General features: G+C 51.0%; 1 protein-coding gene across 6 annotated transcripts in view; it reads left to right on the plus strand.

The window, feature by feature from the left end:
* LOC114860237 (protein shisa-8-like) overlaps positions 1-15,919 on the plus strand; it is a 58,812-nt gene extending 42,893 nt beyond the window's left edge. For all 6 annotated transcript variants that reach the window (XM_041071840.2, XM_041071839.2, XM_029158684.3 and 3 more), the window contains 2 exons: positions 8,761-8,877; positions 11,904-15,919. In XM_041071840.2, the coding sequence (XP_040927774.1) occupies positions 8,761-8,877; positions 11,904-12,403 (617 nt within the window). In that variant the 3' untranslated portion in view covers positions 12,404-15,919. The remainder of the gene's footprint in view (positions 1-8,760; positions 8,878-11,903) is intronic.
* The last annotated feature ends 495 nt before the right edge of the window (positions 15,920-16,414 follow it).

Consider the following 16,414-nt stretch of genomic DNA (forward strand, 5'->3'; position numbering starts at 1 on the left):
ATTCTGAGGCGATGAGAGGTCACAGCCGGGGTTCAACGCTAAGATGCAGGAAGCTGCTGTGGTCCGAGAACACGCGCACGTTTCCCATGATGCAGCAGGAAATGAATGGCGTGTTGGAACCTGGACAGGTTCAACTGTGTCTGTGAAGCTGCTTCGACGTGTGGTCACAGACTAAAGACACTAATCAGCTGATAACATCTCTGCTGTGATCTTTACCCATTTTAGCCAAGAAACAACTGGATGAACATGTAAAATGTCCCGGACGCCTGATTCGGGTTCTACCTGTAACCAGGTCTGTCTGAGTCTGAGACCAGTGGGACCGGATCCCACAGAACCCTGCAAACAATGCAGTCAAGCGATTTCCGCGTCTCATCAAATGTGGGGGAGCCATTCATAAAAGCAGGAGCCTGCCGCCTCAGCAGTCGGCCTTATTTTTAGCACGCTGGCCTACATTTCACACCACCTAGAGGATGACGGCGCGCGGAGACCGGGGACGTGTAATTATTCTGAGGTGTCTGGACCTTTACGTCCTGACAGAAAATCCAGCTGCCAGAGTGAGACGGAATCCACAAATCAGAGGCTTTGGGGGAGGAAAAAGGGGGACGAGCAGCTGGTGGGGGAGAGATGGAAACTGATGAGCAGTGCAGGTTGCTTGTTAATAATAACTGGAAGCATATCAAAGCAATTAGAGAAGGTTTAATGCACGACGGAACTTTCCAAAGCGATGAAAGGCTCAGTGACAATACAGGAAACACCGACTCGGCAAAAAAAGAGGCTGAATGTGACGTTTGCGAGACGAATGCAGGCGCGGACGTTTCTGCTGCTTCGTCGACCGTTTGTCGAGGCTTCGCTTTCAGAACCATCTGCTTCCTGTTGTTTGTCTCCATTCGTCTCTCCACAGACCAGACGTCAGCATGTGGAAAATATCAAACGAGTGCAGGAGCGGCTCCAGACCGAAACCGAGCTCTCGTCTCTCCTCGTCTGCTCCGTTGTTACTGGTTCTGCATCTGCGCTAGCAGCCACTTAGCTCAGCGCCACGGGCCAGAACCCGCCCAGCGCCGACCCGGTCCTCCACCTTAATCGGTCGGAGCAGTCCCAGTTGAAAGCACCAGCAGGGACGGGCCTGGGACGCGGGGGTGGAGGTGGGGGTGGCGGTGGGGGGGAGGGGGTTTGAAGGTCGAACACGGACACAGTCTGTCTGAGAGAGAGTGCATCTGTGGAGCATCAATCAGCGTTAGATGTGGTGGGTGGGCTCACCGGCAACACAGTCACGCTTTAGGGAACACACAGGCACCGGCTCCTGATCCGACGAGACAAAGGGAGTGTGTGTGTGTGTGTGTGTGTGTGTGTGTGTGTGTGTGTGTGTGTGTGTGTGTGTGTGTGTGTGTGTGGGATAAAACCCGCTCACATGAGGAGAAGCTCATTCAAGTGCAAAGCTCTAGTTTCTAGTTTAAACATGTTAATATCCAGAGTAAACGCTGGTTCCTCTTTCTCTCTTTTTAATAAAGCGGGCGAACGAGCTGCTGCTCCACATTTAAAGCTGATGTCAAGCAGCGAGTGGAGCTCCATCCGTGTGTCAGGTCAGACACGCGTGTTTAAACCTACAGTCCACGCAGGTGGAGCACAAAGCCAACCCGGACGCAGCAGAACCGGGCCCAGGCCCGCGGCAGTGACCCGAAGCATCCTGGTTCCTCAAAGTGCTAAGCAGAACATGGATGAGCGAGCGCTCGGCACCAGGGGCCACTTTATTAGGTACAAGGGCCCAAACAGACCCTGAGCCTGTGCTTCGGCCGTACTGGGTTCAGCCTGTAGGAATGTTCACTGGCGCGTTTGTGGTTTTCACTCTGAAGGACTGACGGATTATTCTGTTAACAAGTCACTCGACTCTGGGTGAAACCGCACATCAGCGTCAACATCACATTACATCACAGGGGATTTTAGCCACTTCACTAGCCAAAACTAATAAAGTGACACTGGAGCTGGGCTCTTGTGTAACAATGGGCTCCTCGCATCCACGCCTGCTTCTACAGACTCTGCTCCCACGGACGCTTTCCCCTCATCCAACCTGCCTCTCCCTCCGTTCCCGCGTCTCCAGGCTGAGCAGCACAATCAAACACGCCTCGTCTCTTCCTGTCTCCTCTTCTTCTACAGGTGCCTCCCTCCAAGTCGCCGCGCTCTCTTCCTCCAGCTCTCGTCTGTTTTTCCGTCTCTCTTTCATCCTTTATTGCGCTCATTCGGCTGCATCAAAGGTCTATTCAGTAATATTTCATAGGGAAACTAATATGCATACCCCGTGCCCTTTCTCCCTGTCTGGATGCATACATGAATAATTAAAGCCGCGCTCGTGCTCTTTCTTTACGCATCCTGCCGGTGGTTGGAAGGGATCTGTGTGTGTGCCCTCGCTGACATTGACAGCGCGCGTCTTGTTTTTAATCCTCGTTTACAACTAATAGACACACGGGGATTGATTCTGCACATCTCCCTGTTGACATTCATGGCGTCACTGGTGAATTCTGAACCTGAGCGAGGGCCCTGATGTAGTAGCTGCACACGCTAATGACGCTCCTGCTGAAGTGCCACTAATCAAATAAAAGCTTAAACTACTTTTACAGCATCTGGTCTCAAATCAATAAAAACAATATGCAGGAAATTAGATTTAAAAGACAATATGTATCTTTTTTAATAAGCCCCTGACCACAACTTACATGGATTTATGGACGAGGACAAATAGGAAATGGTTTGATTTATATTTGTCTATAAAAGAAGACGACAGATTGATAAATAACCCACATTATCCAGAATCTGATTTGTTGCCTTTGAACCACCTTGAAAATGGCCTAAAGTCCAATATTGTGATCAGTATTTGTGTGTTTCTGTAAAGATATTTCAACATTTGAGGGGATTTTGGTGTTTTATCACCGAAGCATGTTTGGTGAAGCTCGCTGAGGTTTCCTGTGATCACAGATCACCAGGTTTGTTCACTCGTCTCAGACAAGTTAGTGCAAACGCTTGGTGATTGGAGCCAAAAGCCTCCACCTCACACACACACTCGCATGTTTCCACGTTTCGGATCGAGCAACTTCTTTTAGCGTTTGGACTTTCCGGACTTGAGTCGACAGCCACAACAACCTCCAGCTATTAAGACGTAGCTCAGTGCTGTAGCCTGAGAAACACAACTTCCACTTTTTCACTGGTTCCGTCCATTTTGTAAAGCCTGTTTTTACCTTTTAACATAAGCCTGATGTTGAACTTCTGTGTCGTGTTGTTGTCGTTAGAAAACTGCAGTGGAGATGTGTTACTGATCAGTCACATAAAGATTTACAGGAGAAACAGTCTCACTGAAAATATTACTGGTCATAGAAAAGAAAACAGGCTGGAGAAGGGGACAAATGTTTGACATGAGTCAACTAATGACCCTCATTTGACCTCTACATGCTCACAGCTTTGACCCTGAATCTGAGGCAACTGTTGAGATTTTTTTCCCCATGAAATATTAATTCAGGCAAATTAGTTCAATGTATGAGCCCCAGATTGAGTCCTGTTGCATAACAAGGGTTTCTTTACCTCTCCCAATTTCTGCAGCTGTTCGAGGGAGCTGGAGATGGTTATGCAACACACACACACACACACACACACACACACACACACACACACACACACACACACACACACACACACACACACACACACACACTCAGCCACTTGCTCTCACAGTAATTGCACGTTTAACGAAGCACACACAGAGATAATAAACACGAAGCACAAAGTTGCAAGCTTGCACACAAACAGGAGAAAGACAAAAGATAAAAATACGAGAAAACACCAGTAAATGTCTGTGGATTAGCAAGCGAGTGCGGCGACTGCGATACAATTACCTCCTTTGAAGAGCTGAATCCTCAGAAGTTAAGACGCAGTGGCCAGGGGTTCGCTTTGTTGTTCCTTGAAGAACAACTCTAGAGAGACTGAGGCAGAGAAACGGGGGGAGAATGAGTCACGGCGACTTTGAGGGAGGTCAGGGGTCCTTTAGACGCCTGCCGCCGTTACATCTCTCTGTAGATAATGAAAAGAAAAGATGAAATACAGAGATACGCACGCTGTTATATAACACACACACATGCACGCAAGGCATCCTCCCTCATGCACACATAATGCGACAAGTACTAATTACAACACACAAACACGCCGACACAAAGCATGAAGAGGTTGTGACTGGACATTTAAAATGTACATGAATGAGCAGAAAGAGAAAAGCAGGAACAGAGGACGGTGACGAGTTTCCACGTTTTCTTTTGCTCTTCAATGAATGATGGCTGGTTGCTGACTGTCGCTGTCCGTGGTGCTGAAACTTTCTTGGCACTGTGCAGACAGTGGGACGTTCAGCTCTTGATCTCTCTCCTTTATCTGTCTACCATCTGTTCATCTTTTGCTTCCTTTCCCCTGTCGCCCTCCCGCATTTATATTACATCAGTACTCGTATTCTCTCCAGCTACAACTCCCGTTTTTTTTTTTGCTGCTTCACCATTGCTTGCATTTACAGCGACTGCAGAAACCTGGGTTTAGTCTGGCTTTGTCTCTGTTACAAGGAAGACGCTGGCTGTCGAGATTGGAGAGTAGAGAGTAAATATCACCTTTAGAGCCTCGTAACGTGTATCACCCAATATTGCTAAACTCTGATTTTTGTTCACCGTTGCAGAGGCTCATAACAATGTTAGAGCTTCCCTCGAGGACAAAACATTAAACATGTGGATCTTGTTTCTGCACCGCTGTGTTTATCACAGGTGTGTAAATGCTGCATATGGTGTTTCCAGATGGCCCCTGTATGAAGTTACAACAGCAGAAGAAACCCTTAAATAATACAGAGAACATGTATCTGATTAAGTTTCTTCTCACTGTCAGTTTCAAAAGTCCAGCGTAGTGTCTATGTTGTTTGTGACCAGTCCAGTGCCGCTGGGTTTCATTTTGAGTCGGTGTGTGTGTGTCGGTACGTAGCAGTCCACTGCATTATATAAAGTGCTGAGCGGACAGGCAGCCAAGGCTCAATGCTTTCAATGTGTGGGCTAAAGGCAGAAGATAATGGTGTTATCCTGGGATAAGCCCTTGTTTACCCAGCAAACAGAAAGTATGAGAGGGAATAAGGAGAGAGAGAGAGAGATAGAGAGAGAGAGCGAGCGATGGGTGGCAGGCAGGGAGGACTGAAATATCTCACTTTACTCCATTTAGCTCATGCTCAAAGAAGAAAGTGGCTAAATGAGAAGCTTAGGATGAGGCTCTCTAGGGTCCAGACTGGCTCCATGTGCAGGTTCCAGCTTTTCCAGTTGTAGTGACTCAAAGATGCCTCATTCAACAAATTAGGTTTGAGTTGTTTAACTTGTTAATAGGCCAAGTAGAAACAGTTGGTGCTTCTCTCATCCAGATGTGTCGTCCCGTAAATATTACCACGCTTTAATAGTTTCATTCTGCCATTAAACATTTCCCGTCGCGCTGGTGTGGGTGTGTTTCCATATGTCCTCATAATATTAAATGTCAAAGCAGGGAAGAGCTGGATGTGTTCCCCACACGCTGCTCCTCTGCTCGGTGCAAACAGATGTCACCGACACTCACCGGCAAAACAAAACAGTGGCAGCAAAAATGAAATGATAGAAATGGTAGAAGAGGCGGACGAGAAGAAGCACCAGCGTGACAAATGAACAGTTGAGAGCGAGGACGGAGCGAGAGCTCAGCTGAGCAGCATCTGCTGATGCTTCCTGGACGCGCTGGCTGCGTGATTCATGCATCGAGTGCACACTGAGGCTGATACTAATGAAGGAAGCCCATATGTCACACAGGCCTCCACTTCAGCGCTGGAAGACGCTGGGAGGAGCAGCCACGTGTGTGTGTGTGTGTGTGTGTGTGTGTGTGTGTGTGTGTGTGTGTGTGTGTGTGTGTGTGTGTGTGTGTGTGTGTGCGTGCGTGCGTGCGTGCGTGCGTGCGTGCGTGCGTGCGTGCGTGCGTGCGTGCGTGCGTGCGTGCGTGCGTGCGTGCGTGCGTGCGTGCGTGCGTGCGTGCGTGCGTGCGTGCGTGCGTGCGTGCGTGCGTGCGTGTGCATCCAGGAATCCGACGCACGGAGGCTTCAGGTCATTATCACACGCCCACAATACGAAGCTTTGGTAAAAGACACATGCGTTTAGCGGTGCAGCCAGTTTTACTGGCTTTTAAAGCAGAGCCCTGATCTCATCCTCTCATCCACATTTGCTGGGCTGCTAAGCTAACTGGCTGCTAGCTGTATCACATAAAGCAAACTCGTCCTTCACCTCTGGCCTGTCCCGGCCTCTCTTCTTGTCTCATGTACGTTTTCCACAAAGCGATGTGACATGAACGCCACTCAGCTGCTCTTCCAGTGAGCCCCACAGACGCCTGCATCTCCTCCTCCTCCTCCGTCCCCGCGTCCACTCCTCCGTCCACCGTCCACTGCATCTCCTCCTCCTCCGTCCCCGCGTCCTCGCTGCCGCCGTGTCAGAGTGAGGCCGGCTGAAGCCCTCGAAGCGGGCGCTCAGCCTCTTTGATGCTGAGCCCTGCTGAATTAGGCCCAGCGGTGCTCTGCCGCCTGCCTGCACCCACACACATGCAACAAAAACAAATGCGCGCTGGCAGCGATTCACATGCAACAGCTACAGCGCGCGGCGCGCACGCCGATGCACGGGAGCCGCTGCTACCGTCCTCCTGCGCTCTGCAATAAACAGGCACACGCGGAAATGTAGGACACGCAGGGACTTTATTCACCAATACGCAAGACGGGCAGCAAATTATTCTCTTTGGCTCCTACAAGGCCCACGTGAGACAGGAAGCGCCCGCGTTGCACCGAGTGGTGACCTGACATGAAGCCAACGCGATGTCAGGAACGCGTGAAGGATCCAGTAAATGTGAGGGTGAGGGTTTTAACCATAATGATTGGAAAAACGAAGCCAGAGAGCTTTCGCTCCACAAAGTCTGGAGCTGAGCTTTATTTCTTCTACATCATCTCGTTCATGATCCAAAAGCTCCCAGGCTCCAGCCTCTCACGGTTCCTCTCTGTTCCCGTGATGATGGAGGGGACGTTCTCTCCTCACTCACGTGTCCCATTAGTAGAAACGCACAGCGAGGACGGCTCCGCTCTGAGCCCACTTCGGTTTCCTCAGACTTTGATCTTCCTTCAGCTCGTTGTTCTTGCTTTGCAGCCCAACGAGTCGCTGTTGTGGTTCAGTCTCTTCTCTCGTTGTGTTATTTTTGTCTTCAATGTGGCTGAAAACGTCCCAGAAATCTTTGCGTGTGCGAAGCGGTGTTTGCAGCTACTTGGGTCTGTTGTAGCAGCTGGTTTCCTTTAAGGTCGGTGGAGATTTTTTGTCAGACAGAATCCAAACGGATGCTAATTTACTTTAGATTTGCCTCATTTGTAAATAAGCTGCAGTTAAATTAAGTGATACTAATTAAGCAAGTTAAGTGATTCTCCCAAAGCAGCTGTTAAGTCAATTAGCGTGTGGAGTTTGTGTCACATTATGTTTTAAAGACAGTTCTGATCTAAAATGGAATTGAATGAAGTGTTAAGTTGTTTTTATCGGAGGAACCAACAAACAGCCGAACCATCTCTCCACTGAATATCCTCCATCTCCTCCTCCATCTCCTCCTCCATCTCTCGCTCTCTGCCCTGTGGTCAGATCAGTGGATCAGATCAGTGGATCAGATCAGTGGATTTCATTCCCTCTCCCATTTCGCTCTTTGTTCCTCGCTTTCTTTCTGCCGCTTCACTTCCACTGTTGTTGCTGCGGAGCCGAATGTAGGACACCTAAAGACTAGAAGCTGTTTGGTTAAACTTATCAGACATTTAGTGGTGAAAACGCTGCATTTTTAATCTTTCTCTTCCTCTCACACTTGTTCTCTGTGAGGTGATGGCGCTGAACGAGCGCTGGGAGCAGGTGCCACCAGCCATTTTACGCTCTCGTGCAGCAAAGCGCGGCTGAAATGACACCACGCGGTGGAGGCCGGCCGTCGCTGCATATCAATTACACGCTGAAGTGAAGATCTATTTCTAATTCAATCAGTTGGCGCCGGTGTCGCATCCCTCGCTGCCCGGCTTCTCTCCCCTCGCCTCCCGCGCGGTCAGTCACCAGGGCTGCTGGATGCCTGTTAGAATGCGTGCGTGCGTGAGCGTTTCGTTGGTTGTGGGCAGCAGCTTTAGACTTTCAGACCACGTAGTACGGAGTGAGGTAACGTGACCCGGTTCCTCCTCGGCTCAGGCTCTTTCTTGGAACATGGACGTCCATTGTTATCGCTCTGGAGCAGGTGATCACACGATCAGGCTTTACGCTGATCGTAAAGCATGACTGGAAACGTTGGTGCCAATCACTTAATGCAATCACTTAATGCGCTGCCTGGACCGGCCGGAGCGAGGGAGGATGAATGCTCCAATCTCTTTAAGTAACCTGCGTTTACTCATCAGAATCTGCTCAAGGCTCCAGGACGCTCAACCTGCAGGAGCCAATCGATGAAATAGATGCATGGCGTTTCCTGTCTGTGGCTAAACTCAGCTGACGGCAGCCAACCGTCACTCGTGAGCTCATAATGTTGGTGTTTGTCAGACTCTAATGTACTCGTTTGCAGACGTCACAGCATCTTGTGTCACACTCTGGATCTGGTTCCGCTGAGGGCTCACAGAGACTCATCAGTGCCGCCTGAATGGTTCCGCTGAGTGTCTGGTGTCGTCGCTCTAATCCCTCTCTCTCTCTCTCTCTCTCTCCTCGCCCTCAGATCATAATCATTTGAACAACGCGGCCCTGTCTCCCCTGGGTCCTGCCATGGCGCTGTCTCACCCTCACAACAACCTGGGCATCGGCTTCAACAAGTACACCTCGCTGAAGGCCATGGGTGAGCACACACACACCATCCCATGATGCACAGCAGGCGAATAGACCGCTGGTGTGAACTCCACAGAGAACGCACCCCCCTCCCCCCAGAGGTCAGAGCTGCCGCGTTTCCTACAGTATAAACAACTCTACAGGACGCCTCCCCGTTCTGAGCTCATTACAGTAATGGATGAATGGAGCCACATCATGATTCACGCCACCGTGCTGAGGCTGCGACCACCTCAATGTACCGGCGTTGAAGCAGCAGTGATGTAAATATTATGACCACGCAGGTGATTAGCAGCTGCAGGAGACGGTTCACACACGGCTCCGGTTGGTTTAGACAGAGATCTGTGGATTCATAACCTGTGTAACCGGTCCATAGCACAGACAAATTGCTGATGTTCCCAAATGATTCACTTTCTCCTGGTGAAGTAGTCGTACAGTAACAATTGGCATTAGACGAGAATAGAACAGAACAGAAATAACCTGCGTGAAAACGGAGGCCGATAAAATGAGCTGAGCGGAGAAGCGTCTCATTATTCTGCTCAGTGAGTGAGAAACAAAGGCAGATTGCAGCGCCAGCGCCGCCCCCCGTCGACCGGATGATGAGAAACGCTCCCAAACAACCTGCAGCTCCAGAAACCAGCTCCTCCTCCTGGTTTCTGTCCCCGGACGCTTCTGGTGGGTCGGATTTGTGCCGTCGAGGAACCTCTGGCTCGATGGCCTCACGTGCTGCTAATGATGCAGTGGCTCTACAGTTATTAAAGCAGATAACGATTCACTTATCTTTACATCACGCTTAGAACAGGAAGCCTGGATTCACATCAAGCGCCAAGAAAAACCAGCGCTACTGTTTGCAAAACTATCACTTCTATTTTACTCAAAGCTGCTTATTTTTTTCTGTGGAAGTCGGACTGGGTTTAATTCAGTAAATGAACCTGAGCTCCGCTCAGAAGTGAGTTTTGTTCGCTTTGGATGATCCAGACTTGATGTTCCTCCAGTGTCACCGTGAAATGTTGAGGTAGAATAATCTCATATTTAGCAGAGGGTTGGATCCGTTTTCCCGTCCAAAGAACAAACATGCACCGCAAAGACAAGAACGTTATTGGAGCAAAGCATCGTCAAGCAGGTCACCACCACAGACTCCCAGTCTGTCCTTCCATTTGTTTGAGAAGAAGCTGCTGAGATGCTCTATGGGACCGAACCTCTCACCCTCTTAGAAACTGGCTGCTGAGTAGAAACAGATGATCCCATTGTCTTTTCACACACGCTTTTCACTTTTCCTGCTGAGCATTAAACAAGCTGCTGGGTCCAGAGATCCTGGCTGTGTGGACAAAGTCACGGCTAGGACATGGACCATGTGCCAGGTGGAGCTGCAGGTTTCTGGACCGAGCTGCTCCTGAAACCCTACAAACCCGCCAGCTAACGCTAATGACTCACAGCTCATCAAAAACCAGCGGACATGAAACAGGAAGCGACCAGGAAAAGCAGCGGCAGCGAAGCTGGAGCAGAACCATCAACATGATGACATGAGTGACGACGCTCGGAGGCGTGTGACGGACTGACGCCGGGAGCCCAACGTCTGGACCAAGACCACCTGAAGCGGCTCACTGGATCCAGACGAGAACAAACAGTCCCACGGAGGCTGCGGCTTCGGGTCCTGTGACATGCGGATCTCAGTGGGTTTGGAGGTGATCTCCTTTGAAGATGAAAAGCTTCTTCTGCTTCAAAGTTGTTTTTCATGTGTTGCTCTTCAGGAGAAGGTTCCTCTACAGCTCAGCGGACCCACAGAGACTAATGAGGAAACGCGCAGAAATGCACTTCTGGAAATTTTCATCTCCACGGGAATTTAATGAGGCGGAAACTTGCAAATAGTGAGTTGATTTAGGGAAAGCGTGTCCACGCGGCGCTTCCAGAACTCAGCGCTTCCTGCGAGGCGTGTGACTGAGGTAACGAGGTTGGAGAACGCGCGTGAGGGAACATCGCAGGTGGAGAACGTCTCATGAAGCGTGTCAACACCAAACAACAACAAAGAGAGAAAAGGTGACAACTTCAGAATCTGCAGAACCTGAGAGTTACGTAACAGACGCGTGATGAGCAGAACTCACCTTTCCATTGACACGCGACACAGGCAGGTTCTCGCTCTTCAAACGTAATGAACACATGAACAGACCAAACAGAATAGACTATGCTGGCAAACTTTGAAGCCCTAGCGAGGACCCTGCTTAGTTATGATACAGTGGCCCAGATCGGGCCCGCGGGCCTCGCTTTGAGCTGCCGCGGGATGAAAGGAAGAGCGACAAAAGCGAGGAGCAGGAGAGAGAGAGAGAGAGAGAGAAAGAGAGAGAGAGAGAGAGAGAGAGAGAGAGAGAGAGAGAGAGAGAGAGAGAGAGAGAGAGAGAGGCAGCAGATGGAGGACGCCGCCGTCAGGTGGAGGCAGCGGCGCTCGGAGCCCAGCGTTTGTTTAATTCATCGCCTCGGTGCCGTCACACGCTTTTCCAGCCGGCTTCAACCCGTTCAAGTGCATTCAAGATCGTGATACAACACGTTACTGAACTGAAGCAGCCTATTGACGTAATCCTGTTATTGTCCTGTTGGCGTCTGGGAGGTAACGGATCGGATCAGACCCACAGTCTGAACACAACGCAGAACGTTTTATGAGCAAACGGCCGAAGACGAGCCGACAAACACGCCAGCGTCTGTCCAGGAAAACAGGCCGCACTGTAAAACGCGGCTCAGGAAACAAGGTTGTCCGTGTCTGGAGGGCGGCGTGTGCATGAGGTGCTTCCGTGCTCATGAGTCGAGTTCCACTCAGGCAGCGTGCACTAATCGGACTCGACGCGCTGAACCCGCTCTATTTTTATTCCCGACAAATCTCCCACTCACTCGCCGGCTTTTTCTGTTTTTCTGTCGCTTGCGTCCTCGGGTCTGGTGGGGTGGTATATTTACCACACACATACACACACACACACACACACACACACACACACATGCTAATAACACATGCTAACCTCTCTCTCCTGTTTCTGTCCACCCATCATCCAGATGCAACCACAAGAGATTACTACAAGAGTTACCCGATGGTGGACTACACCCACCGCCAGTCCCCGCCCACGTTCCAGCCAATCAACTTCCATCCCAAGGACAAGCCCTTCCTCCCGCCGCCCGACATCCACGCGCCTCTGGCCATCACCATTAACGCCTCCCAGATCCCCAAGCCCAAAATCGCCAAGACCAACACCCACCCGCTGACCTCCAGCTCGGCCTTCAAAGCCTGGGACCCCAGTAAGAGCCACATGCACCACCCGGCAGCCGCCCACATGGCGCTGCAGGGCCCGCCCCCCCACCACCCCATCCAGCAGCAGCACCACCAGCCGCTGCACCAGCAGAACAGCCGGCGCCAGGCCTACTCCAACAAGAGGCAGTTCAGCATCGAGACGCTGCCCGAGCTCTTCTCGCAGCCGCTGGCCTACGGCCACTCGCCCCACGTGCACCCCAAGCACAAGGGCCTGCCCACCAACAGCAAGACGGAGGTGACGGTCTGAGCCCTGGGCCACGAGGACATACGAGGGCGGGGAGATGAGCACATGTCTTTTCTATCCACAGGCCACAGGCTAATATCAGATCTGGATTTGGTTTCCTCTGCATTTTGCTCATCATCGTTGACAGTCTGAATAATAACGATACTTGTGTACTTCTAAGACCTCTGGATCAAATCGGCAGCAGATAAGCCGTGAAGGTGGCCGACGGGCAGGTGTTGGCTGTGACTCTTTGAACCTGGCCGCTCTGCTGAATAATTGAGCGGCCTCTCGGTGCGCTGGCAGAACTCACACCTCAAAGACATCCTGCGCCTCCGTGCACAAATGTTTAAAGCCCCGCATCTGAACCGGCCCACTCTCGCTCCAGAATCCGGTTCTCTGGTTTCCCACCAGCACAATGCTCCGCGTCGTCAGCCCCCGTTGCCCCACGGAGAGCGAGATATCAGCCTTCATACGAGGGAGGAGGGGGCGGGGGTCGTCTCAAGGGGGGAGGAGGGTCTGAACCACGCGCTCACAAACCTACACAAGGTTCCCAGTGGTGTTGGTTACAACTGATCCACTGGTCCCAGCAGAAACCGGGGCGACGAGCACATAATCCCAGTCAGTATCTCTGCTGCTGAGGGCGTTTGCTTCTAAAGTCCCAAAACGGGTCCGCGTGTCTTCAAAGGTCAGTGCAACGTCGTCCGATCGGCTGCTTTGGGCCGCGGCGCTGCAGGACGCTCGGACCAGGAGGACCAGGTTTTAGCATCTGAGCCCACCTTGTTTCCTCTGGAACAGGAAGCTGCAGGAGCTCATGGTCCCACTGTGCTCGTCAGAACACTCGCTGCATGGATTTACTGCTGCAGCGCTGAAATGATGCCTCCGCCGTTTATTTCAGTCCCGTTTAAATGAAACGGCAAAGAATGAATGGGGCAGCTTGAACCCATTGAACACAGTCTGCGTCTGGAATGAAACCAACACGGACTCGGGACTCGGAACGGCTGTGGGCGGCGACGTGACACTTCCATGTTAATATGTCTTGCTGTTGTGTGGGATGAAACCCAGTTGTGTCCAGATTTTTAAAAAAAGCAGCTTCAGGATGAAGAGCTGCTTTTAGCCTGGTGTGATGTGAGCATGTGGTTAGCGTCAACCAAAGCAGGGAACGAGCTGTAGCTTTAAAGTGGTGGTTCCAGGCCCGGTTCTGAACAGCAGCTCCCTGATGCCGGCTCATTGCTTAGTGTTAATAATATGCGCTGGTCCAGAGTCCAGTGTCCTCGCTGTCTCGCTTGCGTTCACCTTCGCTTGTTCTGATGAGGACGTCACACGCTCTTTAGTTCTGCCTCTCACCCACGCTGTTCGGTCCGTCTCTACATCTGTTACCTGCACCAGCGACCTCACCCTGACCCGTCCTGTGCTGTCAGGGTGGGTTGGGCCCGCTGAGTGTTTGGTACTGGCTGCTCCCAGCTGTTCGGACCCATCACACTCTCATTTGGTGTGTGTGTGGTATAATTAATGAGACATTTCCTCCCTGGTGCACCAACACACACACACACACACACACACACACACACACACACACACACGCACACACACACACACACACACACACACACACACACACACACACACACACACACACACGCACACATACACACACACACGTCCCGTCACTCTCACACACAGGCTGCCACTGAAACCCCATCGTTTGCAATATATTTTGCCAGTGCCTACACGATACCTACAGTAATAAGAGTCACAGAGTAACTGAGCAATACAGTGAAGCTGCTGCTCGGCGCTGACGGGCTTCGCGGCAGATGAGGCTCATCGATGGCACCATGTCATGTTGCGGCAGGTTCCTCCTGCATCGCTTCCGCGTCCCTGACTTCTGTTCCCACGAGGTGCCACACTTTTAGCGGGTCACTTCACACGAGAAGCTTTCTGGCCTCTAAAAGCCCGGCCAAAACATTGTGTGGGCTCTGTCCCTAATCGCTCACAAAACATTAGCGGCTGAGAACAAACGAGCAGCGACAGTCAGTAAACAAGCAATATGCGTAAAGCAGTAAAGCAATAAAGGAGCGGCGCCCGGTTCCGAGCAGAAGGAAAAGGGAGCGAGTTCAGTGAGGTCACGTCCACGGCTGCTTTCACACATTCGTCTGGGTTTCATCTCATGATGCTTTTAAACAAATAGATGAGTTTGGCTTTGAAGCGCGACGCCGGTCTCTGAATTGCACAATCACTGCGTTTCTGCTCTGGTTTCTGAGTCTGGACCGTTTCCTGCTGAGACGCTGGTGACAAACAGGGTTCACAGCAGCCGCTCCGGGACCAGCGCGGCCCGAGGACCGGCTCCCGGCAAAGTCAAGGGGACGCGCGGCTCAAGGAGCCGAGCTCTGGGACGAGCGTCGGAGCCACGGTCGCACACAACTGCTGCCACAGTCGCACACAACTGCTGCCACGGTCGCACACAACTGCTGCCGGCGGACGCAGCGTTTCCAGGACTCTTCAGGACAAGCACTGCCTGAAACCAGAACTAAGGAGGCTCATGGACAATGTAAATACATGAACACATGGCACAAACACACACACACACACACACACACACACACACACACACACACGCACACGGTATAATTATATCTTACACACACGCTGTGGTGTGAAACAGGACCAAAAGCCTTGAATCAGCAGACACTGAGTTCACCTGATGCTGAACTGAGTCTCTCCTGATCAACAGACTGTGGCGTTGACTGACTCCATGTTAAAGAAACAATGCAAGTGTTCTACTCCAGGTTATCTGAATGCAGCCGGGTAGACGTGTTTAGGCCCCATGACCCCTAGAAATATATAGATTATGGTGTGTGGTTCCACTGTTACTTTGTTTCGTCAGGGGACTTTTTGTATCGTGTTTTTTTTTTGTTTTCTTAAAAAGATCAAGAGTCTTTTAAAAAAAAAAAAAAAGTTAATTTCACTTTCATGGACGGAAAGTGAGAAGTGCTTCCAGGTCTCAGGCTCGCGGCCGGAGGACGTTGCGTGTTGAAGCTTGCGCCGTCCAGCGTTCGTCGTGCGCTGCGGTCCACGTGCACTCGTGTATTTAATGTGAAAAGATGACGCGTCGTCTCCAAGTGCTTTGACGAAAGACGGATTCTGTGATTTCTTGTACAGCTTTTGCATCTGCAGCAAAACCCGAAACCCCCCCTAAGTCATATGTTGCTTCATGGTACTTTGTGACTGGCGGCACTAGGCCGCCCTGGATGCTCTGTACTAGTGTATATGCGTATGCTGTACCACTTGTCTGCTGTGAAATTTGTTGACTACTCAGCTTATATAAGGGCTTTTTATAGACTGGGCCATGTGACGTCACTCTAACTCCAGACTAATTTCTCTAGATGTGTTTTTGTAGGGATGGAGGGGTACGAACTGAATTTTCATGCATACAAAATGCTATAAATACCTTTTTGACTAACTGACTGATCTGTACATGCTCTCACGGAAGCGGCCCGTGTGTCTTGTTTAAATAAATCTTCCAGCATTCATTTGTTACTCCCACCTGTGAGCGCTGGCTTGTTTTACTGCGCCGCCGGTCGTGAGCCGTGTCAACAGGAAGCCGGCGCCGCCTACGAGCAGCAGCTCGGAGCTTTCATGTGACCCAGTTTGGCGGATGCGGCGCCTGCTTCCCTGCTGAATGTGCGCTCAGGTTCGCTTGGAAGTGACACATCAAAACGCCAAGGACGGGGAGTCACACAAATTACCCAGCATTCCTCATCTTCTCGCATCATCTGTGGAGATTTGCGCTCTCTGTCTCTCTCTCTCGTCCCCTCGTTCTCTTTCTTATCTCTCTGTCATACGCCGCCTGAAGTCTGGCTCTCCCAACGAGGCGCGTCGCCACTTAATTTGTTCTGACATCATCTGGGATTTGGCTGGATGTGTTTCCTGTGGGTTGGGAGCGTGTGTGTGTGTGTGTGTGCGTGTGTCTGTGTGTGTCTGTGTGTGTGCGTGTGTGTGTGTGTGTGTGTGTGTGTCTGTGTGTGTCTGTGTGTGTGC

The sequence above is a fragment of the Betta splendens genome, chromosome 8, assembly GCF_900634795.4.
Source record: "Betta splendens chromosome 8, fBetSpl5.4, whole genome shotgun sequence".
Taxonomy (NCBI): domain Eukaryota; kingdom Metazoa; phylum Chordata; class Actinopteri; order Anabantiformes; family Osphronemidae; genus Betta; species Betta splendens.